Source organism: Erithacus rubecula (genome assembly GCF_903797595.1).
Source record: "Erithacus rubecula genome assembly, chromosome: 8".
In the NCBI taxonomy this organism is placed as follows: domain Eukaryota; kingdom Metazoa; phylum Chordata; class Aves; order Passeriformes; family Muscicapidae; genus Erithacus; species Erithacus rubecula.
In genome coordinates this window covers 17,276,497-17,300,306 of record NC_136659.1, presented here as the reverse complement: position 1 = coordinate 17,300,306, position 23,810 = coordinate 17,276,497, and the positions used below count along the sequence as shown (strand labels likewise).

General features: G+C 38.4%; 1 protein-coding gene across 7 annotated transcripts in view; it reads left to right on the top strand.

Annotated features, from left to right (window-relative positions):
• Nucleotides 1-23,810, top strand: part of RAPGEF4 (Rap guanine nucleotide exchange factor 4) — a 138,521-nt gene that overhangs the window by 66,678 nt on the left and 48,033 nt on the right. For 4 of the 7 annotated variants that reach the window (XM_079310296.1, XM_079310295.1, XM_079310297.1 and 1 more), the window contains 4 exons: nucleotides 16,043-16,096; nucleotides 16,393-16,499; nucleotides 18,094-18,215; nucleotides 19,666-19,849. In XM_079310296.1, the coding sequence (XP_079166422.1) occupies nucleotides 16,043-16,096; nucleotides 16,393-16,499; nucleotides 18,094-18,215; nucleotides 19,666-19,849 (467 nt within the window). The remainder of the gene's footprint in view (nucleotides 1-16,042; nucleotides 16,097-16,392; nucleotides 16,500-18,093; nucleotides 18,216-19,665; nucleotides 19,850-23,810) is intronic. The other 3 variants (XM_079310294.1, XM_079310299.1, XM_079310298.1) reach the window with 1 other exon arrangement.

Here is a 23,810-nt window from a genome sequence, read left to right as displayed (position 1 = left end):
TGGGGAATGGAAACAAAATCTGTTTAATGCTGTCTTATATAAGGGAAAATGACAGAGTGACATTTTTTTAACTAGGACAAACCAATATCTGGGCTCTCTCATTCTAGGTTTTGAAAATTCCTATGGGGTAGAATTGCATATGTGAGATGAATGTAACCCTAAAGCCAAAATTACAAAATCAATAATAATTTCAAATACATTTTTGGAAAAAGATACAGAAGGGTACTTAGAACACAGGGGAGGTCGGGTTCCAGCATGCAGTCAGAATAGTTAGTGGTCCTGGTTCCATATGTTACCAGCAGAGCTGGCAGCAGGGTTGCATGATACTTCCCTCTACAGGATATTCTTCTTACAATTTGGCCATTTTTTCACTGTTCACGCTGAATTCACCATGCTGAGAGTATGCTACTGGCAGATTTTTAAATTGAAATGGATCAAACCTGTCTGACATTGAGCTGGAGGAAAATACATAGCACATACTAAATAGTTATATCCAGTTATCCACTGGGAATCCTGTCTTTTGGACTAGAAGCTTGACTTTCGGGGCTAGTTCATGCAGTAATGAGTACCATTTGTGAGCCCCTGGAAAATAATCTTGTTAAACATTGAAAAATGTCAACTGAAACTGGCTCATCAGAGGCTTGGTGCAGTTGCACTGCAAACTTGAGCACTCAGGGCATTTTATGTGCAGAATTCCCACGCTGTTTGTCTTTGCTCCTGGGTTGCTTGGGTTTTCCTGTCTCAGTGCCTGTGTGAGGTTTCTCTCAAGAGCTTATTTTAGTTGCTAGAGCAATATTTTGATTCTTACAAAGCCAGATGCTGATTGAAAGCCAGAGTTGTCTCCCCTGTTCTTTTAGAACCTTTACTGGTACCCAGGTAGGAGCATGAAATAGCCCATCTGCTCTGGAGATATAAGATAGTTTGAAAGAAGAGGGTACTGGAGGAATGAGTTGTGGAAACAAGGGAATTAATGTGGGTAAGAACAAAGGACAGCCCTATTGAGAGCATGAATCTCCACTCTCTTGTGGACTGTGGTGCTGAATGCTATTTTTTGCTATCAGCAAATATCTTAAACTCCTTTGCAAACTGTGGATGCCTGAAAGCGTAGAAATGATACACAGAAAAAAAGAGAAATTTATGATTTGCAAGCTATTTATTCAAGTAGTAGATAGTAAAAAAAATTCTAACCCTGCTAATGGTCCAAGATTAAGTTTTTTGTTCTTTTCCATAACAGAATCTCCATATTGCAGTTTGCTGAAAGACCCCCCCACATCCTTAAGATGTCATACAAAATTCTGCTTGAAAGGAAGGCTAAAAAATTAAGTGCTCAAAAGCAGTATTTCAAGAATGAGGACTGACTGAGCAGTGTTAATGAAGTCCTCTTATCTGTGTTTGTTGTGGTACAGACTTTGATTACCTGCTCACATATATTTTTGCTGCGACACATTAAAACAACATCTCTCAAAAACCATGCTACCTTTCTTTTTGTACAGCTTCACCTTGGTGACTGTTTAAAACATACATAATTTTGCTCCTTCTTCATTGAGGCCTACATCCTGTACTGGGGAAAGTGCTTTTCATCTCCTTTGTACTGAGGAATCCATGCTGAACACAGAAGACAAAAGCACATTAAGTTGTGCAATTTCATACAGTAATTCTTGCTATTGGGTGAAGAATGTGCATTCTTTTCAGAAATCTTTCATGATGTATTTCCATTATGTTCCCTGTATTGTCTTCAGGTTTTTATTGTGATAGAGAGTTGCAGGAGCTCCCCCTTGTGCACGAAGTAATATTTGAAAAACACATCAATTATGTTTGTGAAGCTTACAGGTTGAAATAACTCATTTATCTTTTTCATGTAATGTTTCCAAATCCTCTAGACTGGAAGCTTATTGGAAATTATTTATTTTAAGGTGTTTTGTATGCCAAGCTCCTGTAGATTGTGCTGCAATACTTCTGTGAAAGTCACCTTTTCATGTGTCTTGTTTCCTGGCTAATTTTATGTGGTAAAATATAGATTCCTTTCCTTTACTGAATTTTCAATAAGATGTAGGTACCATGTTGATTTTTATCTCTTTAAATAATTAAGGTGATTGTGAGAACGGTATTTTCCTTTTTATCAACTCTAAATGCATTTGATGCAAATATGTCATAGAGATCTTATAGTGGACAGAGAAGGGCATAATCAAGGCTTAATCCTCAAAGTATTGCAATTTCAACACTGCCAGGCAAATGAATATTCGATTTTCAAGCACTTAAGTATGGCTCTGGTCATTTGAAGGCATACTGTTTGTAATTATGACATTGCAATTCACAAGGTACAGCCTTGAAAAACCCACTCTTTTTTTTTCACCATATTGGCTACTCTAGCAATAAACACAATCGTTTTACTTCTGATTTCCCTATATTTCAGTTTACTTTTCCCAGATGACTACTACCAAAAGGAAAGCTTATCTTTTAAGATATACAGTCTACTGTGAAATGTGAACTTAGATAGAGCATTAGCAGAATTCTAATTCATATGAAATTGTGAGCAAAAAAAAAAAAAAAGAGAGAGAGAGAGAGCAGGAAAGCAGGCAGTTTTCTATCAAAGTGCAATTGCAAGGTGTTTGTTTGAAAGTTGCAGCATCTCCAACATACACATGAAAACTGTGTTAAAGGATGACTTATTTTTTTTGTGGAGGTTTTATGTAGTTGCCCAATGATACATGTGCATTAATTTCTACTCTCACTTGGATTCTGCACTGTCCAGTTCTCATATACAATATTTGCATAGGATTAAAAAATTATTCCCTTTTGTTTTCTGTTTTCAAAGTGATTGCATGGAAGCAGATATTTCTAAATAACATCTTTGTGCAGTCCTAACTGTACCCATTATTTTTAGGGGCTACTCTGTTATTTTGGCATCAGTTTCACATATATGAAAGTAATTTGCCTAGAGGTCTGTTGAAGTTCTTCATTTTTGCTCTAGGTGAAGGTGCTTAGGTTTCAATTATTATCAGAGCCTGTAACAATTTGGCTGATGCAGAGGCTCTCCATATAGACCCTGGAAATGACTCACATGATGACAGCTTATGGCTGGGGAGATACAAAGACAGGAGTGTGAGATGAGTAGGAGTCTGTGAAAAACATGGTTTTCATATGTGTTAGTAGGGAACTTCATCATGAAAAATGTGAAGGTCTTTATATGTCAGCAGAGCTCTTTAATGTAAACAAAGTTGTTAGTAAGCCTGCTGACTTTCCTAAATAGACTTTGCATAAGCTAAATTGTTGCAGAACCACCAGGGAAGGTTGGGTGTCTCCAGTTTCAGCCAGGTAGATGATATAAAGCTGTAGCCTTCCCTGCTGAATGTCTTTGTGAACAGCAATACCTCAAAGGAAAGCTTGCAACATCCCATCTTCTTTTACACAAATCAGCTCCCTGATTACCTATGAAATATCTGTGATGCATGGTTTCATTGTGTACCCTGACTTCTGGAGGTCCTGATGGCAATTTCTACTGGAAAATTTCGGCTGTGTTAATCATATGACTGAGCACACCAATACAGAACTAGCCAGGGCAGCCCCAATATGAAACCTGCAGATGTGGGGAGTGGTTCTCATTTGATCTATACAGAAACAAGTAGCATTGCACTGTGGAGAAAAAGAAGAGAATCCTTGGTTCAGATTGCTGTGTGTTTACCTCTGTACATGTCAAGACAACTTAATTGTTTTCAGTGCATACTTGATTCATTTCAAGGATTCCTGAAGCCCTTTCATGAATTTGGATGAAAAAATATGGTCTTTCTGCCTGTTTCTTTCATTGGGGAGTTTTCATTGTGGTGGTTCTAATGATAAATACTGCCACCTATGATGATAGTGAGAGTGGTAAGAGATGGAGGTAAGAATTCATCTTGGTGGGTGAATTAAATTTTTGGGAAACAAGGGCAGAGTTTTTCAAGCTACAGGACCTAAAGGAATACTCTACTTTAAATTTTATCCTTGTTTTTTAAGAGGAGTAACATCAGAGTTCTAAATATATTTATGTGTGTTTCAGTTTTAAAATATAAGCAAGTTGCAAATTTATCTCTTAGAAGAAGATGAATAACGGGGAAAATAGTGACTAGAGTCCAATAGCAAAGTACAGTTTAGTTGTCAGCACCTGAAGAGGAAGCCTCCCTTTCCTGTCACAGCTGTGAAACATTGCAGGAGAAGCTACAGCCCTTGACTCAGGAATGGAACACTGAGCTTGGAAATAGTGTTTCCATTTGTATCCTGCTTTGAGAGCTGCGATGACTTTCTGTGGTTTATCATGAGGGAGGAGTGAAAAGCTGAAAAGTGAGAGGTGTGGGAAAGAGAGAGACTTCCTCTTTAAACAGTAGAATACTCTAGTCAATGCTAGAGCTAACCTGTGTGAGTTTTTAGTTTCATAACTTTTACTTCTGAATATTAATATATATGATCTCCACAGTATTTTTTTGAATGAAGAGTGCCCTTAAAGCATTATCATTGTTATTTTGATGTTCTCCACTTATGTTGCCTTTCATTTTTATTATTATTTTTATTCAGACTTTGTTGCAGTTTGTGTGCATTCTAAAGCCTTGAAATTCTTGGGTTTTTTGGGTGCTTTGATGCAAATCAGGGATGGAGTCCTCTCATACAAAGAGCTTTCAGTCAGAGAAAAAATAGTGTGACTTTCAGACAGAAAAAGGCTGGTTTATTTTGAACATCAGAAGGCATGAGCTTCATGGTTGTTCATAGGTTTCTGATGAGTTTCCTTACAGGAGATTATTATGATCAGTCCTTGGTATGAATAGTCCTAAAAGACACTGAAAGTGGAAGGAAGAAGCTCAGAAATCAGTAGAAATATGCAACACTAAGTGATACATATTTCTTTGTTAAAATTGTATTTTGGAGGGGATTTAACTCAGGCTGCTGATCTCTTTCAAAGCATCAGTGTAATCAACTACTAACCCATCTGACTAACCTCACAAAAGGGTTGTAGAGATGTTTGAGGTAGCACAGGGAAGGCAGTTTGGCGAGAGACATTCTTTCTTTGAGACTTCTCTTGCCTAGCTGAATTAGTGTTGATATTGTAGCTTACATAAATAACCTAAATAATGGAAAAAATAACACAAATTCCTAGAAAATGCTAAAATTTGTAGACTACTCGGTATTGTGAATTCAGTGTGGAACTACCTTTCCACAGGAGCATCACTCTCAGTTACACTTGTCTGAGGACACAGCCTGTTACCTTCTCTGCCAGTGCTGGCAAGGGCAGTCTGATAATATGTATTGTGGAGTCACATTTGATGACTCTTGCTTCCTGACTGTGTTTTCTTTGAGATTCTGTCCCAACCCCTAAAAACATGCACATATGCTCCATTTATCTCTAGCAGTTGAAAGGCAGGAAGAGTGGGTAATTATCCTGAGAAAAAAGATAGTCCCTTTCAAGGTTCATGTCTCCAGACAAGTCAAGCGTATACAAGTAACACATTTGGCACTTACATTCGAAACAGCAAAAGGAATTTTTTTGAATCTTGTAATTATTTTCTCAAGTTTGGCAGAAAAATTGGATCAGGGATCTTAAAATCAGATTCTTTCTAGTCATTCATATCGTCTCTCACAGAGCATTTTGACTGCCTGTCCTGCAATACATGCTGGAAATTGGTATTCCACAAAGTCAATTATAGTTCTGAGCCAATAAGAAGTAATCAATATGTCTGATCTGATCATTTAGCTGCATCTTTTTTTGCTTGTGTATGGATGATAAAAATTTGAGAGGTTAATAAATAGTGGGAAACAGCTGTCCAGTGATTTTGTTCTTTTTCTTGTGTTACCTAGTCAAGAGCAAAAGCCTGTTGTGCTGGCTGCACACAAATAGCACCACAAGTGTCCAGTTTATGGGGCTCATTGAGAGTCATTCCAAGTCAGAATTGCAGAGGCAAAAATGTCAGATGTCTACAGCAGAGCTGAAAATGTAATTGGGACTGTTAGCAGCAATGTGATGGTTAAGGAGAAAGTGCTGTTGAGGTATTTATGATTTATGACTTTCATTATTTATTCTTTTTGTGAATTTCCTTCTGAAAGAAGGCTTGGCACAAGGCTGCAAATGTGTTTGATCTTTGTGTACTTTATCATCAGTGATGCAGCTGTTTTAAAATTAAAGCTAGCAGTTAGTGGGGAAATACAACTACATGTAGCTGAATTGAATAGTAGATAAATTAAAAGGATACCTAATTTAGGCTCCAAAATAAAATTTAAAAAAACTCCAGCTTATTTCCATACAGGTTATTACACTGCTTTTAATTAGGATTACTCAGACATGCTTGTTTTCATCTTGGTAAATGAAATTATATGTAAGCAGTTTGTTCAATAGCCTTAAATATGAACTGGATGGAGAAAAAGCCAGTAGTTTAGCAGGAGAATTATGATTGTCTTCATAAATCTCAAGTACTGCTCTGTCCTTTCTTGCTCTTTATATCAACTGACTTCAAATTTAAGAATCTGAGGAGCCTAAAGAAACACCTCTCATGCAGTTCTTTCCTGGTAACCTTTTGCAGAATGGCTCAGGGGGTTACTTTTCTCCCAAACGTGTTTTCTGACCCAGCCCACCTTGGAGCCTCCTGAGCAGTGACTCCAGAAGCAGAAGTAGGAGAGAGTGGCTGGGCAGTAGGAAGATAGTGAGATCATCATCTCCCAGAGCAAAGCACATTTGGGCCCAGGAAGAGCCATGGCTCTATGGCTGCCCTTCTACAGCAGCTTCCAGTGACCTGCACCATGTACCTATCTACATATGTACCCTCCTATGTACCCTCTCCTATGTCTCTTCTGTCAACACCCAGCTGTCTGTGCCCTCTTTTCTGTAACACTGATGTTCCTGCTTGCCTGATGATAAGGGAGCAGAACTGTCAGAAACACATAAACCTTTTTTCTGGGTTTAACTTTCTTCAGTTTTGGATGAAAATGAGCTTTCTGCTCAGGGCCAGCACAAGCTGCAGGACAGGGCCTGGTTGTGGGATTCAAGGAGGCAGCGAACCACAGTGGTCCTGTTTGAGACTGCTGTGATCTGTCTGCAGCTGTAAACGTCTGACCTCAGCACAAAGCTCTGCTGGGTCTGACAGCTATGCACTGACACTCACTCCTGCCCCAGAGCTGGCATTTCTGCCTACATCAGCTGCACAGGAAGCAGAGGGAGAATTGGCAGGGAATTGCTTTTTCAGGCCAGCTTGCAGCTCTCTTGCACTTCATTGCTTAATTACAAGGGAATCTCTGTGATTTCAGTCTCCTATGTTTAAATATAGATTTGTGTAATGTACTTCTCTTACTTCTGTAGTACATACAGAGACAGACAAATGTTTGTTGCCCTCTCCCTACCTCCTCTCAAGTTGTTTTAGTTGTGCTTAGAGCTAGTCTAGATTGGAAATTTTCAGCTTGTAGTCTGCAGGCTGCTATTCCAAATGTCCCTGAGAAATGCCTGTTGTCACTGGCTGAACAAGGTTCCTTATCTTGACTGACAAAACTGTAGGGATCCACGACATAAAGGAGCCTAATATCCCACCTTCCCTTTTGTTTCCCCTGATTCAGTTCAGATTCTGCTCAGTGTCAGTGTTAGCTGCTGTGAATTCCAGGACACTGTTGGAAAACCTGTGCTGACAAAACTGTAACAGTAAGGTTTCTGGCTTTTTTTGTGCTGTAAATATATAGGCACTGACACAGCAGTGCTGGGCCTGTGTAATAGAATGGCTCTCCTGGTATACTGGTCCAAACTGGGGGAGAGGAAACCAGGGGCTGCCTTGCTGGAACTCCTGAATAGTACTTAACTCTATTCATTACTGCAGTGTTCCAGCCAGTGTTCTTGCAATGCTGTCTTTTTTGTTTTGTGCTTTTCTGATGTGAGTTTTGGGGTGGAGAACCTGGATTTCTGCCTGAAAAGTGACCTTGTGGCCGTGCAGACACTGCACAATCTGCAATAATATTGGCCTTCAATATACCAGAAGTTCCTCAGGGCAGGATGCTTTTTCTTTTCCCCAGGACAGTCTCCTATCCAGCTGTCATGAAGAAGCCAAAGATTCCTACGTTGTTACAGAAATCCTGGAGTTTTTAAAACACAAATTAGTTGGGAATACTCTATGTACATTGAGTATTTCTAGGCACTGATTTGGACTACAATAAATAAATTTCTCTGGAACAGCATTTTCACACCATGATTTGCTTAATGTGGTGCAACAGTTGTTATCTTTTACACAACCCACTAAGAATCACTGAAGAGTTAATTAAACCAAATAAGATTTTGAAATTATGTTTAGAAAGGGAGTAAGTGGTTGACAGATGGCCAGGGCAGAATTTCAGCTGGACAAAACAATACTTCTAGCAGTAGTATGAAAATCAATGCCAGCACTGAAGAAAAATAGGAAAAAGGGGATAAATTATAAAATGCATACAGTAGGTGCTCTTCCATTTCACAGAGAAAGGGCTGGTTCTGTGATATCCCTAAAAGCCAGACATCACAGAATTTGCACAGCTTAGGCTGCATACTGAGAGAGGTAAAAAGAGGTCATCTCTTTCAGAAACATGCTATGGTGAATTGGGATGTAAAGAGATGTGGTTAGCTAGGGAAAATATCAGGTAGAGTAATTTCGCCTCTCCATACCCATCTTGTTAATTACTGCAGTGTTTTGTGTGCATTTAGTGCCAACTTTTTTCTCAAGTTGCAGTAAAGATTTGTTTAGCAACAGAAGCATCTCTGAGTATGTTTAGAAATGTCTGCCTGTCACTAGTTAATCAGGGAAGATGAGCTAAATTCAAAATAAAAATGTGAACAGGTGTGGTTTATAGAGTAGTAAGTTAGGCAGCAGCAAGGTCTGTAGAAAGAGAGAAGAAGCATCTACTATTTGCTATTTTCCAATTAAAATTATATTTTGTTGTGATTGTGTGTGAGGGGAATTAAAAGTATTACTCTTTTGCTAGTTAATTGGAGAATATCTGCTGTTCACACATTAAGTCAATGCTTGTGTTTTATTTACTGATTATTCCCAATGCATTATGGAATTCATGTGAAAAACAGAGCATATTGATCTGTCTTGTTCAGATCAATAATTTGTTTCCAAATGCCTTTTTGTGTTTTTAATCAATACAATTACTGACACTCCATCTAAACACTGAATGAACAGATTAACTAATACAGCAGTTATGACTTCATTTCATGCTTGTTAAATGTGTGAGACTACAGTTGGATTTTAGCATAAAATGAAAAGCCCTTATCCTACACAGGCTGAAAAAGTTGGATGAGATAGAGTAGGTAGCATGGTTCAGCACATCAACACCCACAACTTTGACAAGCTTTTTGTAGACATCAATGGAAATAGAAGTTTTAAGGAAGATAAAAAGGTTGTTTTGTGGATATTTGTCAAGAGCAGAATACATGTTTTTTCCACTGACACACAAATATGTAAATTAAACCAGTGCTTGAGGGTTTTTTTATGTTTATGACAGAAGACTTAAAACCAAGTAGAGAAGTACCTGGCTGAAAGAAGAAATATTTATGCTTTTTGTAAAATGTGTCCTCAGCAAACCATCAGTTGGGATTTCTTTCCTCTGTTTTTTTTATATACTACAGAAACAACCATTCCATCTACATTCCATGTAGATGGAAAACATCAAAATAGATCAATAAAAATCTCCTGGGAAGTAAGACACCAGAAGGTGTTGCACCAAGATATTGTTAGATTATTCCTTCTCAGTTTCATTTTTAGCAAAAAATTATTTCAGAAAAACATGACAGGAAGAAGAAAGAGGAGTAGATGGGAAGCTGGACTCTGAGGCTCGTGTGCTGCACTCCTTCAATGTTTTTTCATTTCATACAATGCGCTTGGAGAATAAGGAACATGAAATCAGCAGAAGGAGCATAAACCAGGTTTAAAATAACTTCTTTTGCCCACTTGCAAGAGGCTTTATGTTGTTGCTGACCTCCTCAGGGAATTCAGGAGGTAACCTTCAATGTCCTCTGACCCTGTCTCACTTCGATGACTCTTTCTTTCAATGTTAAAAATCCTTGTAAAGTTCCCAGCGTAAATTTGTAGGCACTAGACTTCCAGGATTCCAATTGCAGCGTTCAGCAGTGTTTTCAATTGCGTATTCTCATAATTTGTTGAAGTTGTGAGTAGACACTGTTGTCCCCATTTTACCATGGAGAGGTTGAAACACTCAGAGGTGCAGTGTCTAGTGGGGATCACACAACACATAAACTGCTGTCACCCAGGAGGCAGTGGTACTCTTGCCTCACTTGGGTAGTGTTTTAGCTACACTGAAGTCAAGAATTTTACCACTAATTTTAACAGGTTCACAATTTCACATATAATTCACTCCGTCCAGGTTTTGATGCCCTTATGTTTGACGTGAAATCGTTAAATCTAAAATTGCACTGCCTCTTCTTCAGAAGGCAGTTCTGGCATCTGGATTTAATTGAAACCTAGGAGAGCCCATCCAATCCTGTTTTCTAGACAGAGTACCTCCTGGAAGTCTTGAACATAGGAGATGCTTACCAAAGGTAAAAAGGTCTCTAGAAATAAGTGGGTTAAATCCTCCAGAATCTCTTTGATCTTTTAACATCCCTTCAGTTTGTCTTTTGAATAGCTGCTGTGTGCCTATAGCATATGTGAGAAACAGGCCTTAAAAACTGATAACCCTGCTGCCTAATATTTATTGTACTTTTAAAGTCTTTGTCACTATAGCCTGCTTCTAAAGAAGTAAATAATTTCAGGTAAGCATGCTTTTAAAGCCATGTGTACTAAGAAACCAATAGTTTGCATGAGAGACAAAAAAAAATGTTTTATTCTTTCATAGGTTAAAGAAAAGTAGGAGCAGAAAAACCTTGACAACACTGGCTTGAAACTCATTATGATAGCTGTAGTCACACCTCTATCAGAATATTGGGAATGCTTGCAGCAAAGTTAGCATTTTCTGACATTTTATTCAATGCAGGCAGTGCAGTTATAGCAGCTGTTTCATTGTAGTGGGGAAGTAGAAAAATGACGGGAAAATAAGACATCATTAGCCATGTTCTGGGGGGCTTTGTGCACTGGTCATAGTCTATTTCAATATTCTTTTTCCTTTTGACATTCACAGTGAAGTGTCATTTTTGTTAATGGCTGAATCATTTTGTGTTAAAAGAAGGGACGTTTATAGTTTGTCAAGGAAACATTGTAGAAGTGTTAATAATGTGAATTCAATTTAACTTTCTAAAATAAATTTGCCACACTGAATATTTGAGAATTTAAAGAACACATTTTCGTGTTTATGCACTTAAAAAATGTAGATTACTAAAGAAAAGCAATTTAAAAATGTATTTTAAAATACAGCATAGTCTTCACATTGTATTACATTTAAAGAATATAGATTTGAAACCAGTCATCATTACTCTGAATATTTTGATAGTAGCCCATTTGCTGACAGTATTCAAAGCATTTTACAAAGGTAGAAATTATTAGTATTCCTCTCTCCAAAAAGGGGAAAATGAAACACACTGTGATTAGGAAATTTGTGTAAGGTCATGCAGTCAAAAAACCCCAGAATAAAACTAGGCTGTCTTTAACCACTAGCCCTGATGATATCTACTAGGCTATTTTGCTTGGTTTAGATAGTTTGTAGTTAGATTATGGGTTTTTAGATTACAGGTGCTATAGCTTTATGAAACTCAGAAAATTTTTAAAATTTGATTACTTTCTTCCCTTATTTTGCAAGCATCCTGTGACTGTGTGTTTATCTGTTCATACCTTGCCATTCTCCCCATTTTGCTGTTTACAGATACTTGTTAAGAAACTAGAATGGTTGTCTTCTGTGAGCATGGGTGTCTTGAAGATCCTTTGGTGGTACAATTTGAGACTGTCTAGACTGGTCCTTTTAAAACAAGTGATCTTCTTGGATAATTTGTCCTTTGTTAGTTGCCAAGTATTTTTGAATTGCTAAGTCCCCTACAGACCTGATATGAGGTCAATCATTGTTAGTTTTGGACTTTTTCAGTTAGAAGTTGTGATCAGGTACTTTGCTTTTTGGCTGCCAAAGCTGTCTTGTGGAGCACAGGCTGGTTCTCCCAGCTGCTCCATGTTTGTGGGGAGAGTGAAGAGGAGAATGCATGATTGGAGTGATGATTACATTTCTATTTCTACTTTTTTTGTCTTCTGATGGCGTGGGGTGAATCTCCCTGTATGAGCTATTCATCTGAGAGTTGGACTTGATGATCCAGAATATTCTGTGCTCTGTGACTATATTAACCCATACTGGATCTCTGGAGTAGCCCTGTGTAGAATATGATGGTGTACTGACCAACGCTTGTCACCAGAAAACAATCTATGTGATGACCTCTAACCCCCAAGGGTGCACAGTCCATAAGAAACCTTGTCCCACATGGTTGGGACATGGTACCAGGACTGAGCTCTGGGTCCCACCCAGACAGTCATATTCAATTACAGAGCTAATCACAGAATATTCAGTGTTGGAAGGGACCCAGCAGGATAATAAAGTCCAAGTCCTAAGTGAATGGCCCATATGGAGATTGCCCTATAATCTTGATGTTATAAGCACCATACTCTGAGCAGCTGAGCTAATCTCAGGGGAATTCCTACAATATTGGTTACATTTTCCTTCAAATTTTGACAAAAATGTGTTCCAAAGGACCTTTGGTCAGCTGTTTCTCTCATGTTCACCAGTCTACATTCAATATGTGCATTGTTTTCCCTGTAGTATTCTAGCAGAGGTTGGTGCAGTCTGCATAGACACTCTTCCACTGCAGCTGGAAATAGGACCAATGGAGTTAACTTCAAGATACTCTATCCATAAAGGCTGCTTTCCAGCTGAAGATGCACTCCAAAAGCTGTGATACTTTATGCTTAACTCTATCCCTGTTATATAGTTATTCTGGAGTGCTGGAAATAATGGTCTGTATTGGAAAAAGAGTCATCTCCACACCACCTTTGGAACTCTTATCTCTGCCTTTGGTCTGAAGCAGCACAAATAGATGACATTACAAAAAGCTTGAGAAAGAATGGTGAGAATAGAAGTGGGAGGTGTGTGGGAGGCAGTGGGGACTCTCGCTAGTTGTTAGCTGTATCTTACTGACTGGCTATGATTTTGCCAATATTGTGGGAATGGGGTTTTTGTTTACTTTATTTCTTGGGCACTACAAGTCTTTTGGGAGATGTATACAAAGACATTAAAAAATGGTTCAGTCATCAGAAGGCATCAGGAGTCATTTGGAACCAGTAAGAGCTAAAGATGCTCTTCACTGAAGTACAGTTAGGAGAATCAGATGCTATGGGCCTGGCTCAAAATTCATTGAGTCAATTAGGAACTTCCTAGTGATTTCAGTGGGATTTGGATTAGACCATAAATCACCAATAGTGGTAAATACTGAGGATGTAAAACAAACAGACCTCTTAGTTTTGTGGCTGTTGCTGCTGACACCTTTCAACATGTGTGACTTGTCCTTTGTTTGTTCTGGATCCCCCTGGCAGCCAGCAGGAAAACAGATGTCACTTGCAATTCTTTTCAGTTCCCCAGCTGAAAATAAAGGGATCAACAGTAGTGCACAGGTTTATCTGATCACCCTGGTAACATGCTGTGGTTAACTCCAATCAATACCGAAACTTGTTCTCTGTTCAGAGATGAGCTACACTGAGGTCATAAGAAAAAAAAAAAAAGTGATTCATTGGCTTTTACTTTATTTCATCTTAGTTCTCTGCAATACACATATCCTGTGTTTGCATTTGAGAGAAGTAAATCAAGTCCCCTTTGAAGCCTATGTTGCTGTATTTTTTCTCTGCTCCCTAGCTTACAGCAACACCCCTTCATCACTTGATTTTATAGATCCAAATTGCTGTAGATCTAAAGTATTCATTCATATGTAAAGGCTCAGAAACATTCCTTTACAGATATTTAACAAGGGGAATAGAAAAATCTATTTTTGTAAGAGATGTTTTTGGATTTTATTTAGCAGATTCAAATAAGTTGTCAAATAGAGATCTCATGGTAGATCAGTATTATTGTTGTTAATTTTATTATTTATTTGTCTGCATATTGATCGGTGATGTAAGAAACACCAAAATAAAAACAGGCCGTGCCCTGTAGTTTGAAATCTAAGACCTGTTTCTTCACAGATTAAATGTGCATAAAATTATACACATGAATAGTCCTATTTAAATCTGTGGTATTGCTCTCATGCATAAATATTTGAATCTTGAAAGGAATGGAGGCTAAAATTATTACTTTCTCTGCTTCACCCCAATTTAAATAGGGGGTTTTGTGATTGGCTTTGTGAAGGGTTTGTTTGAATGCCTCAAATGTGAATCCATAAGTGTCCAGGTAGGGAGTTTGTCAATGTTAAAGCTAAAAGCCTTTTTACCACAGTTTCTCGTAATAATTTTCTGCTTTCCCTTACCAACACCACCAGATTTCCCTTCTCCACCCTGCAGACCCAGATGACCTCCTGCCTTGCAGGGGAGACCAGCAAGTCATGGCAAACTGAGTGTGTGGTATTGCTGTGTTGCTTTATCTCCCACTGAAGGAAGGCTAAGAGCAAGTACACTGGTCACTCCTGTGGCCAGGAGATGAATAATAGTTTGTAAACTATTGTAATTGGCTTGCTTATCTGTGCTCTTTGCCTGATAACTTTCCTATTATTCAGAAGTCCTGAAAAATGGGATCATCAAGGACCTCTGTGCCACACATACGAACTTTAGTCTCATTAACTCTTCAGAGATACCAGGATGTGTTAAGACGTCAATTAAACACTCTCCTCACTCTCTGCTAAGTCCTTTCTAAGCAATCCTTAATGAAAGATCCAGGACTGTAAAGATTTGCAAAAAAAAATCTTGGTCTTTAGCCAAGCTGTGACTGTCTCTTACAGAATGGTTTTTTTTTCTGATGGGAAGTTGTTGCTGGAGCCCTGTATCTCCTATTAACTAACTGATGTTACATTTCTCTGCCTTTGAAGTACATCTTGCCTTTCTACAGCAAACTCAGTCCAAGCCCTGTGTTTCCATTTATTGCATTTCAGCTAATCACTAGTGCAGCCAGAGCTCAGTGCCGCAGCTCTGAAAGGCTGTAACTTTGGGGACTCTTTGCTGGGAATGTCTTTTGGATGATGATGACACTGTCCCTCAGGAAGGACTGTATTGGATGGGATCTATTACTGATCACCTCCTTAAGCACCACCCTGTGGCTGAACTTAGACTTGTAAAGATATCCTCGAAAACTGTGCTGTACCATGAAGTGAGTCTAAAAACGACTTCAGGATAGCACTGAGTCTCCCTCTTTCACCTGTTTATGTGCCTGTTTTCCCATTTCTCTCATCCCCTTCTCTCTTTCTCTCCTGTGGAGCCCCAATGGTCTTTCCTTTTCACTCCTCCAAAGCAAGTAAGCCACTTGCTTTGTTCTTTTCTTTTTCCTTCACCAGCCCCTTTGTGAAGGTCCTTGCCTGGGTCCCTGCAAGTGGCCTGTGTGCCTCTGCATTTCAGAGAGCAGCTATAAAAGGGCTGCCAGCTCAGCCTGGTGCTAATTTAGAAAACACAGGTAGTGTTTTCTAAAACACAGGAAGAACAGCTCTATCTCCATTCCTGTTTCTTGTGCTATGCTGTAAGGGAGAAAAGAGCTGAATAGAAAAAGATGCTGAGGGAAGAGAGAATTTCTGGGGTGAGGGGCTGAATGGCAAAGCAGAGGTGTGTGGGCAGGCTGTTGTGCAGGAGGAAGAGCTGACTATGCCTGTGTGTGCTCAGATCTGGTGTGACGTTCAGCCATTGCCCATTTCATTAGTACTTTACAAAGTTTAGCACAGATTTGTTATTCATCTTCACATGCCACTGTTTGAATTTGCTGAGCCTCAACAACCAAATTTGCCTTTATGATGCCCTCAGAAACTTTTTATGTATTCATCTCTCCTGGGAAGAGCTTGGACTTTCACATTTTTCTTTGTTATTACAGTTTTTTGTTAATTTTTTTTAACTTTAGCCTTTATTTTATTTTTCTGGTCAACCTTAAAAAAATTATTTAATTTCATTTTTTTTTTCAGACATCTCTTATTGATCCTCACATCCCACATCATCCTACTAAAACCATTACACAGGTAATCGAACATAGGTGTGCTGTAAAGTCAGACTGTTGGACAAATGGAAATAACTATTTCCAACAGTGTGATATGAATCAGCTGAAGTGATGCTTTCTGTTAGATGTGAGAAGTATATGAAACTTAAGATCCTAAATATATACTACATTGCTCTGCAAAAGTAAGCCTCTGTGCAAGTGGACTTTTAATTCAGGAAAAAGAGTTTTTGTGTTTTGTTTTGCAGAAAGTAGTACAAAGATTCCAGAAAGTTTAAAATCCGTATGTCTTGGTCTTTCTTTTTCTCCATGATCACCAAGGTTCCTTCAGAAAAGATCCTTAGAGCTGGAAAGATTTTGAGGAATACAATTCTGTCCCGAGCTCCTCACATGATAAGAGATCGTAAATATCATCTGAAGACTTACAGGTGTGTGAGCTGATTGTATTGAGGTCTCTGAATTTTTATGCCTCCCATTCTTTGATGTGTCATTTATGCCTTACCATACTTGCAGGTCTCAAAAGGTCTGAAATTATTCTCTGATGCTATTTGAGTTGAATGTTATGCAGTCTTTAATGGGCCTGGTAAATCCTTTCTGAAGTAATTTGACTGGAAATTGAGTCTGTGATTGTGAACAGAACATTCACATATGAAAACTCTTCCAAAGTTAATAGCACAGTTAGCTGGAATATTCTGTGTAGCACCAAGTTAAAATGTAGATTCTGTTCTTTTTGTGTATCAATAAGAGATAATAGAAAAGTTCATTAATATGTTGTGTTCCTGTGCTGATTGCTACAGCAGTCTTGCTCACTGTGGTGTTCTGAAAATTCACCTGGCGAGAAACATTCCTGATGCAGATTTGCTGCTCTATCTAATTTTTCTTTCAGTGTATTGCCAGGCTCTCTTATCTTCCTGCTGGTGGCAGCACAGTCTTGCTGAAGTAGGATAACAATGGCACTTGTGAAATAGAAATCTTCCTGCAGAGTGTCAGGATCTTCCTATTATTGGCTTAAGAAACAATCAGTTTGTTTTAGTATCTAATGTTTAAATCAAATGCCTTGTACATTATTCAGAGTGTTTTAAGTTTTTAAGTAAAAATTACTTCTAAATCTCTGAGTGTGTCTTTTTCTAATAGTAAATCAATATGTTGCTGATCTTCATTTGAAATATATGCATTGATTTTCCATATTTCAGCCCAAAATGTATTTCATATGCAAAGGTATTTGGCACTTGGGAGTTGATTAGAGAATATATCATAATATAAAATAGCTGATTGTTCTAAAAGAACAAAAGAGCATAAATGATAAATGAAGAACAGTGCTAGTCCAAACTGCACCATTTTCTCTTACACACAACTGGGAAAACTCTTACTGTTCTGCTGAGCTGGGGAGTGTTATGATGAAGAATTTTACTAAGTGACCATGTGGCTTTTTACTTTTTTGACCCTCTTTGGGTGCTCTCTAGAATTTGAGACCTGCTGTCGCCTGCCTCTGGGTCAGTCAGGAGGTGCAAGGTGGCCAAGATCTTGCATGAGAGTACCCCAGGAGCATTGTACCAAAACCACTGCCTCCAAATTAGAAATTTGGTTACAAATGCATGAACACCCTCATAGCACTCATGCTTCCTGTGGAGGCTGCATTGACATAACTTTTACAGTATTAAATTATTGTTTTCATGCAAGATTCTGAAAAGCATGAGGCCTTTGGTATCCCATGGTATACAGAGGTTTCTTTTGAAAACTGGGTTGAAGGTTGTTGCACTGGTGCTGTAGGCTTTGTACCAGGCTTGATTTGATCCTCTGAACTCTGCATTTCCCAAAAAACTTGTTTTGCTAAGGTGATCCTCTCAAAACTGGACACCTTCCCTGGTATTTCAAGCGTGTAGATGGTGACGTGGTTTTCTGCTGGGAGATTTGACTAAGTCTGTACAGAGTTTAAGATATCACTGTTGTTGGCAGTCACTGTGTGCAGTCTCTGTCTTGGCTAGCTTCCTTTTCATTCCTGGCTGTTTATCTGCCCTTCAGGCAATGCTGTGTGGGGACAGAACTGGTTGACTGGATGATGCAACAAAGTCCTTGTGTCCATTTGCGAAGCCAGGCTGTTGGCATGTGGCAAGTACTGCTGGAAGAAGGTGTTCTTAACCATGGTAAGATAAAGAGAATCAGTATTTTGACTAAAATATGCATAGTGCATGACATCAACACCTCTGTAGTTCTTTTTCTTGAAAAAGAAAGGGATCATGAGCCCAAAAGAAATGCCACAGAGCAGCCTGTTCAATCATAAGTGCAGGTGCAACAAGCAGGCAGTGTTATTTGAATCATGTTAACATGTTATACTTTTTTTAAATTACAAGGATATTGCATCATAAATAAATAATTTATAATGATAGCTCTAAATATACTTAGGAGTATGCTGTCTTGTGCTTATATTGTTCGAACTGGGTAGCACTAGGGCCAAAACCAAGGGATGTATTACCATACATAAAACTAACCATCAAAGATTTGCCATATTTAGAAGTGAATTTTGAGTATTTATGTTTGCTCAAATCCGTAATTTTGGAATTACTTCCATTGGTTTTGGAGGGGTTCCCAAATTCAGCACAGACAGATATTCCAGTGCAGAAATCTGAGATTGTGTGTTAGCTTTTCGATTGCATTTTACATTGACTTTCAGTTTCCATTTGGCAGGATTTAGTTGGTAACAGGATATTACAGCCCTCAAAAGGGTAGGTTTCTAAAGCAATATTAATATTTGAAGCTTTGCACGTACATTTTTATTAAATGCAGAAGAGCAGCTCTTACAGTAAACTTGCATTTATTGTCTGTTGTGCTTCCCATATCCCAGGAAGGAATTTCCTTTCTGGGAAGGCAGATTGTTTCCACTGCTCCCTTAACCTAAGGACTCTAACTTGAATTTCTGCCGTATATTCATTCCCTTGAACTCTCAGGGGCAAGCTATTGCAAGCTGCATCACAGTATCCAACTCAACACATCACTCTGACTTGCTTGGAAGACCAAGTCCTTTGCAATATCATAATGTTACTTTAGAGGTCTTCTCTTGGCAGTTCTTCCATTAAGTTATTCCACCAGGACACAGGTCAATGAACTTGCTTCTGGGTTTACAGTGATGATACACATTTTTGCTACATCACAAGAAGTTTAGTTGTTTTTGCTACCTTATTTCAGCCTGTCTAAACATGAACAGCAAAGTGTTCATGTTAGAGAATACCTCTTAGAAATTTATAGTGTAACCATTTTCCCCAGTGTAATTTGTGTGACTAAATGAAACTGTTTGGAGCAATAAGAAAAGAGAACTAATAAGAAAACATATACATGTGTATACATGTATGTATACACACCCACAACACACTTATATGAAAATCTTTTGGAAAGTATTTATAGTACACAATTTAAAAATGTACCCTTCAAGCTACGTAACTTGGAAACACATGAGAAATAGTTTCATGCTCTTACAGTTTTTCTGTAGCTTTCTTTCCCTTCTTAAATAATCTCTAGCAAACACAATACTGCACAGATTTCTGCAGGTTTGGCTTTGTTGAGGATCATACAGTATTTGATGTGTTGCATTGTTTTCAGTGGACCAGGAACACCACTTTCAAGACAAATACTTATTTTATCGATTTTTGGATGATGAGCGTGAAGATGCCCCTTTGCCAACTGAGGAGGAGAAAAAGGAGTGTGATGAGGAGCTACAGGATACTATGCTGCTTCTCTCTCAGATTGGGCCAGATGCTCATATGAGGATGATTCTCAGGAAACCGTAAGCAGAACAATGAGTTAATATTGTGGGTCTTGTGATATGGAAACAAGAGAAATCTACATTGATTATCAGTCTTTTTTCAGCCAGCTGTATAGTGACTTCAAAGCAAGCAGTATTAGCTCTGTTTGATCCTCTGTTGAAGGCAAGCATTAAGCAGGTAGGGTTTAGGGGCCATGGCAGACATATTTTACTGCTAATTAAACACACTGAGAATAAGGAATAACTTTAGTTCACCTTCACTGAAAATTTACTTGTAAGGTGCCATTCAAGACAGGGAAGTACACAGGGCTGGATCCTGCTACCTTGAGGCCATTGGCAAAGTTTGTCTTTCCTTTGGGACAGGAGTGAGCCCTGCCCACAGTGTGAGAACACTTTTCATAGTAAAAGATTTTTTAATCACCTGACCCAAGTGTTTGTTCCTGTTCTGTTTCCATCTGTATCCTTTCCAGACTCCATTCTTGTTTAGATCATAAGCTCATTTTGACAGCACTTTTCCAAAAACTTCCTAAATCCATTGAATTTCAAAAAGTGCCATCAAACACTTGTGCTTGTAAAAACAGGAAACACTGCCATGCAGCAATAGTTTTAAAATATGCATTCTATTTCTTCTCCTTATTAGAGATGTAGTCAACACAACCAAAGGAGCACTCATTCTCTGTCACACAAAATACATGGACAAGCCTGACTGAGAGCATGGTGTTTCCATACTCCCTTAGGGAGTCATGGAATGAGGTCTTGTTTCCTTGCACACATGTCCTGTGCCTTTTCCACTGAGGAGCAAAAGTGATTTTTTGCACCTCTGAGAAGACACCAGCCATGTGGAGACTGAGCAGTGCTGTGTGTGCTGGGAGCCTGCTCCTCTGCACTCTCTCCTTTGCCTCAGGCCAGCTGAGCAGGTCATCTCTTGGAGAATTTCCCATTAGGTTATTGTGGGTTTTGGCTGCCTGCTACATTTGCTTCCTGCCATGACTTCCAGAAGAGCAAATGTAAGTTTACACTAGCAGGATAAATATTGATTATCATCTGGACTGCTTACAGAGAGCTGAAAGGCTGGAGGGATACTGTGGAAAGTACTGCTCTTCTCTCTATGTTGTCACTTGCACAGCATCACTTGAAAGAATATTAATAGAAGATTTTTCATGGAATATAGTGAGGAGAAAGAGGTTTTCTCAGGACTGATACTCATCTGACCTCTTTCCATATCCATGAAAGTGCTTATTTTTCCAGCCCTTTGGTCACTGAAGTAAACTTGTACTGCCAGGGACTATATTAACTACTGTTCTAGTATTCAGTTTACATACATAATGATTTTGTTAGTTGAAAATTCTCCCTGGACTGAGCTGCAGCAGAGCTGTTAAAATCTCCATGAATCCTCAGAGTCCTGCTAGTTTTGACTAGACATTCTTACAGCTGCCAAAAGTTCAAAGGAATTGTCAAAGCTTCAGAGATGCTAACTCTAGCTGACCTGAGCAGGACCCACGATTTTCTAACCAACACAGCTGCATTTTATAGCAGTAACCATTTCCAGGGAGGTTGCAGAGCTCAGATAATTACCCTGAAAGAAATAAGACAATATTCTTTGATGAGAAGATTACTTTGAGAATTTGATTGTATAATGAAGCTGTTGCTTTGAAAGGTACTTTCTATTGTTCGAAATCTGAAAATCTCTAACAAAAAGTGTCACTTGTTTTGACAGCCAACTTAAAAAATTCTCTGTTTATTACATTAACTGCAGCATTTTAACTGTCAAACTGTGAAAGAATGTTCTATAGTTTAAAAAACAGAATAGAGCTCAGGGAAATTTTTGGCAGGCTCTTGTTGCTATTGTGGTTTTTTTTTCCTTTGGAAACACATATACTGAATGTGAAAATAGCTTTTTGTGAAGTAGCAAACATAGCTCTCTGCTCCTTATAATGGCTGGAGCACAGGTGCAGACCTTGCTCAAGTCCCTGTAAAATTACTGTAGAATTAATACAGCTCCTCCTTATGTGTTTCCCCCCTCAGTATGAAAATATGTCCTGATGGTAAACCCTAATTTAATAGGATGCTATAATACAAAGCTACACAATAATACAATAATAACAGGAGTCTTTAAAGGAAGAGTTATATTCATCAGACAACAGTATTTGGCTCAGATGATGTTATGGATTACATTCTTTTTTAATGCCCTAGCCTAAACTAAGTTGGCAGTGTGACTGAAATAATAAATCTGTGTTATATGTTCTAGTGTCTTCACTTAGCACATTTTTTTCTTAGTAAAGAGTATTTGACACTTAATCACAATGTTATGGGGTCTCTGATCTTTTCCCTTATTCTTATTATCTGAGAATTTTCGGGTTAGCTGTATAATAAAAATAATCAATGGTACTGCTTGGACATACATGGCTTATCAATGACACAGTACTATGTTACTGTCAACATCCCAGTCACAGACAAGCTCAGTGTCTCTGACCTTGGTAAATTCTCCAAGCACTGAACGGTTTTTATTGATCACTTAATATCTCCTGAGTTCTGTCCATTAATGTGTACCCTCATTCCCTACCTATTCCATTTATTATCTGCTCTACAACCAGCTATTGCTGTTTGAATGTGTCCCCTGCAGAAACTAGGTCTTTACACAGCAGGATCCTACAAATCAACATCAGTGGGTCACCACACAGGTTTTAAAGACACAGTGATGCCTAATATCTCTCCACGTGACATCTGCAGGAGCAGGAGTAAAGACTAGATACAGATATCCAATGCAGATTGTCAGTCCTTCAATGTGCTAACACAGGAAGCAAATGGACATGCTGAAAGAGGAGTGTCCTTTTGTCTTGATAGAGATCTGATATAGTAAAACATAATCCTTTTATGTTTTGATTTAATGTAGAATTTTTTTAATTTGTTACACTATATTTTCCAAGACATTATGGTTTTGCAAGCATATAGTAAAATTAAAGTTGCTACTTCCCTATTATTTGTTAAAATCCTTATCTTTTGTTTGCTAGCTAGTACTGGCTTAGTTTTATGCTGCACTTAATTAAGCTGCCCTGCATAAATCACTAGGGGTGTCAGCCTTGTAATTTCAAGCCAGCTTCAGAAACAGTGGAATATTTTGAGTCACTAGAGGGCATAGCAGTACCAAACCAATTTCTGGTTTTCCCTTAACAGTTTATTTGATTCAGTATGAGAAAAGAGCAACTTAGTCCAAAATTTTTTCTTAATCTAAATTTGTCTTTAATCTGGGTAATAATAAATGCATGTCATTGGTAAGTGAAGAACAGAAGAAAAATTAAGTTTGCTTAGCAGAGATGTCAGCTGTTCTTATGTTTTCTGGGACTTCTTCAGTACTTCTTTCATCCAAAAGAAGTCTCCATCCAGTTACTTTTGTTAAAAAATGCAAGATAACTCCAGAGTGAGACAGCTGGGTACTCCCTGTGCCTCACACATGATGTAGACAGACACTTGAATCAGGAGGTGACTAGGTAGAGAACCTGCAGAGCACAGAATTTCCTCTTATGACTTTCCTGATCCTCTAGATGATAGTCTCCTGTAATACTGACATTTTAGGAGCAAAAGCTTCTATCAGAAAGATTAATTGTAGTTTTCCTTTTTAGGGCTGTCCAAAGATTCAGCTGTGATGTTAATTCTTTTGACACCACACATTGCAGACAGCAGAGTTTAGAACTGTGCTTGTTTAATGGTGGAGCATGTAAACCTCATTTGGAACTCTGGCCACCAGACTGGATTTCCTGTATCCCATTTCCTGACATCTTAAATTTATCATCTCCTTTATGTCTTTGTTGCTTTTTTATTTTGTTCTTGGCCCATTGAATTAATTACCTGTAATGTGCTTTTCACAAATCTAAACCATATTGTTTGGAAGGGCATAGTCCTATAAAAGTAGCTTGAAATAATGCTTTAAAGGAATGATTTAAAGGCTTTTTTTCATGTGTGTGTCCATATGTCACTCCAATGT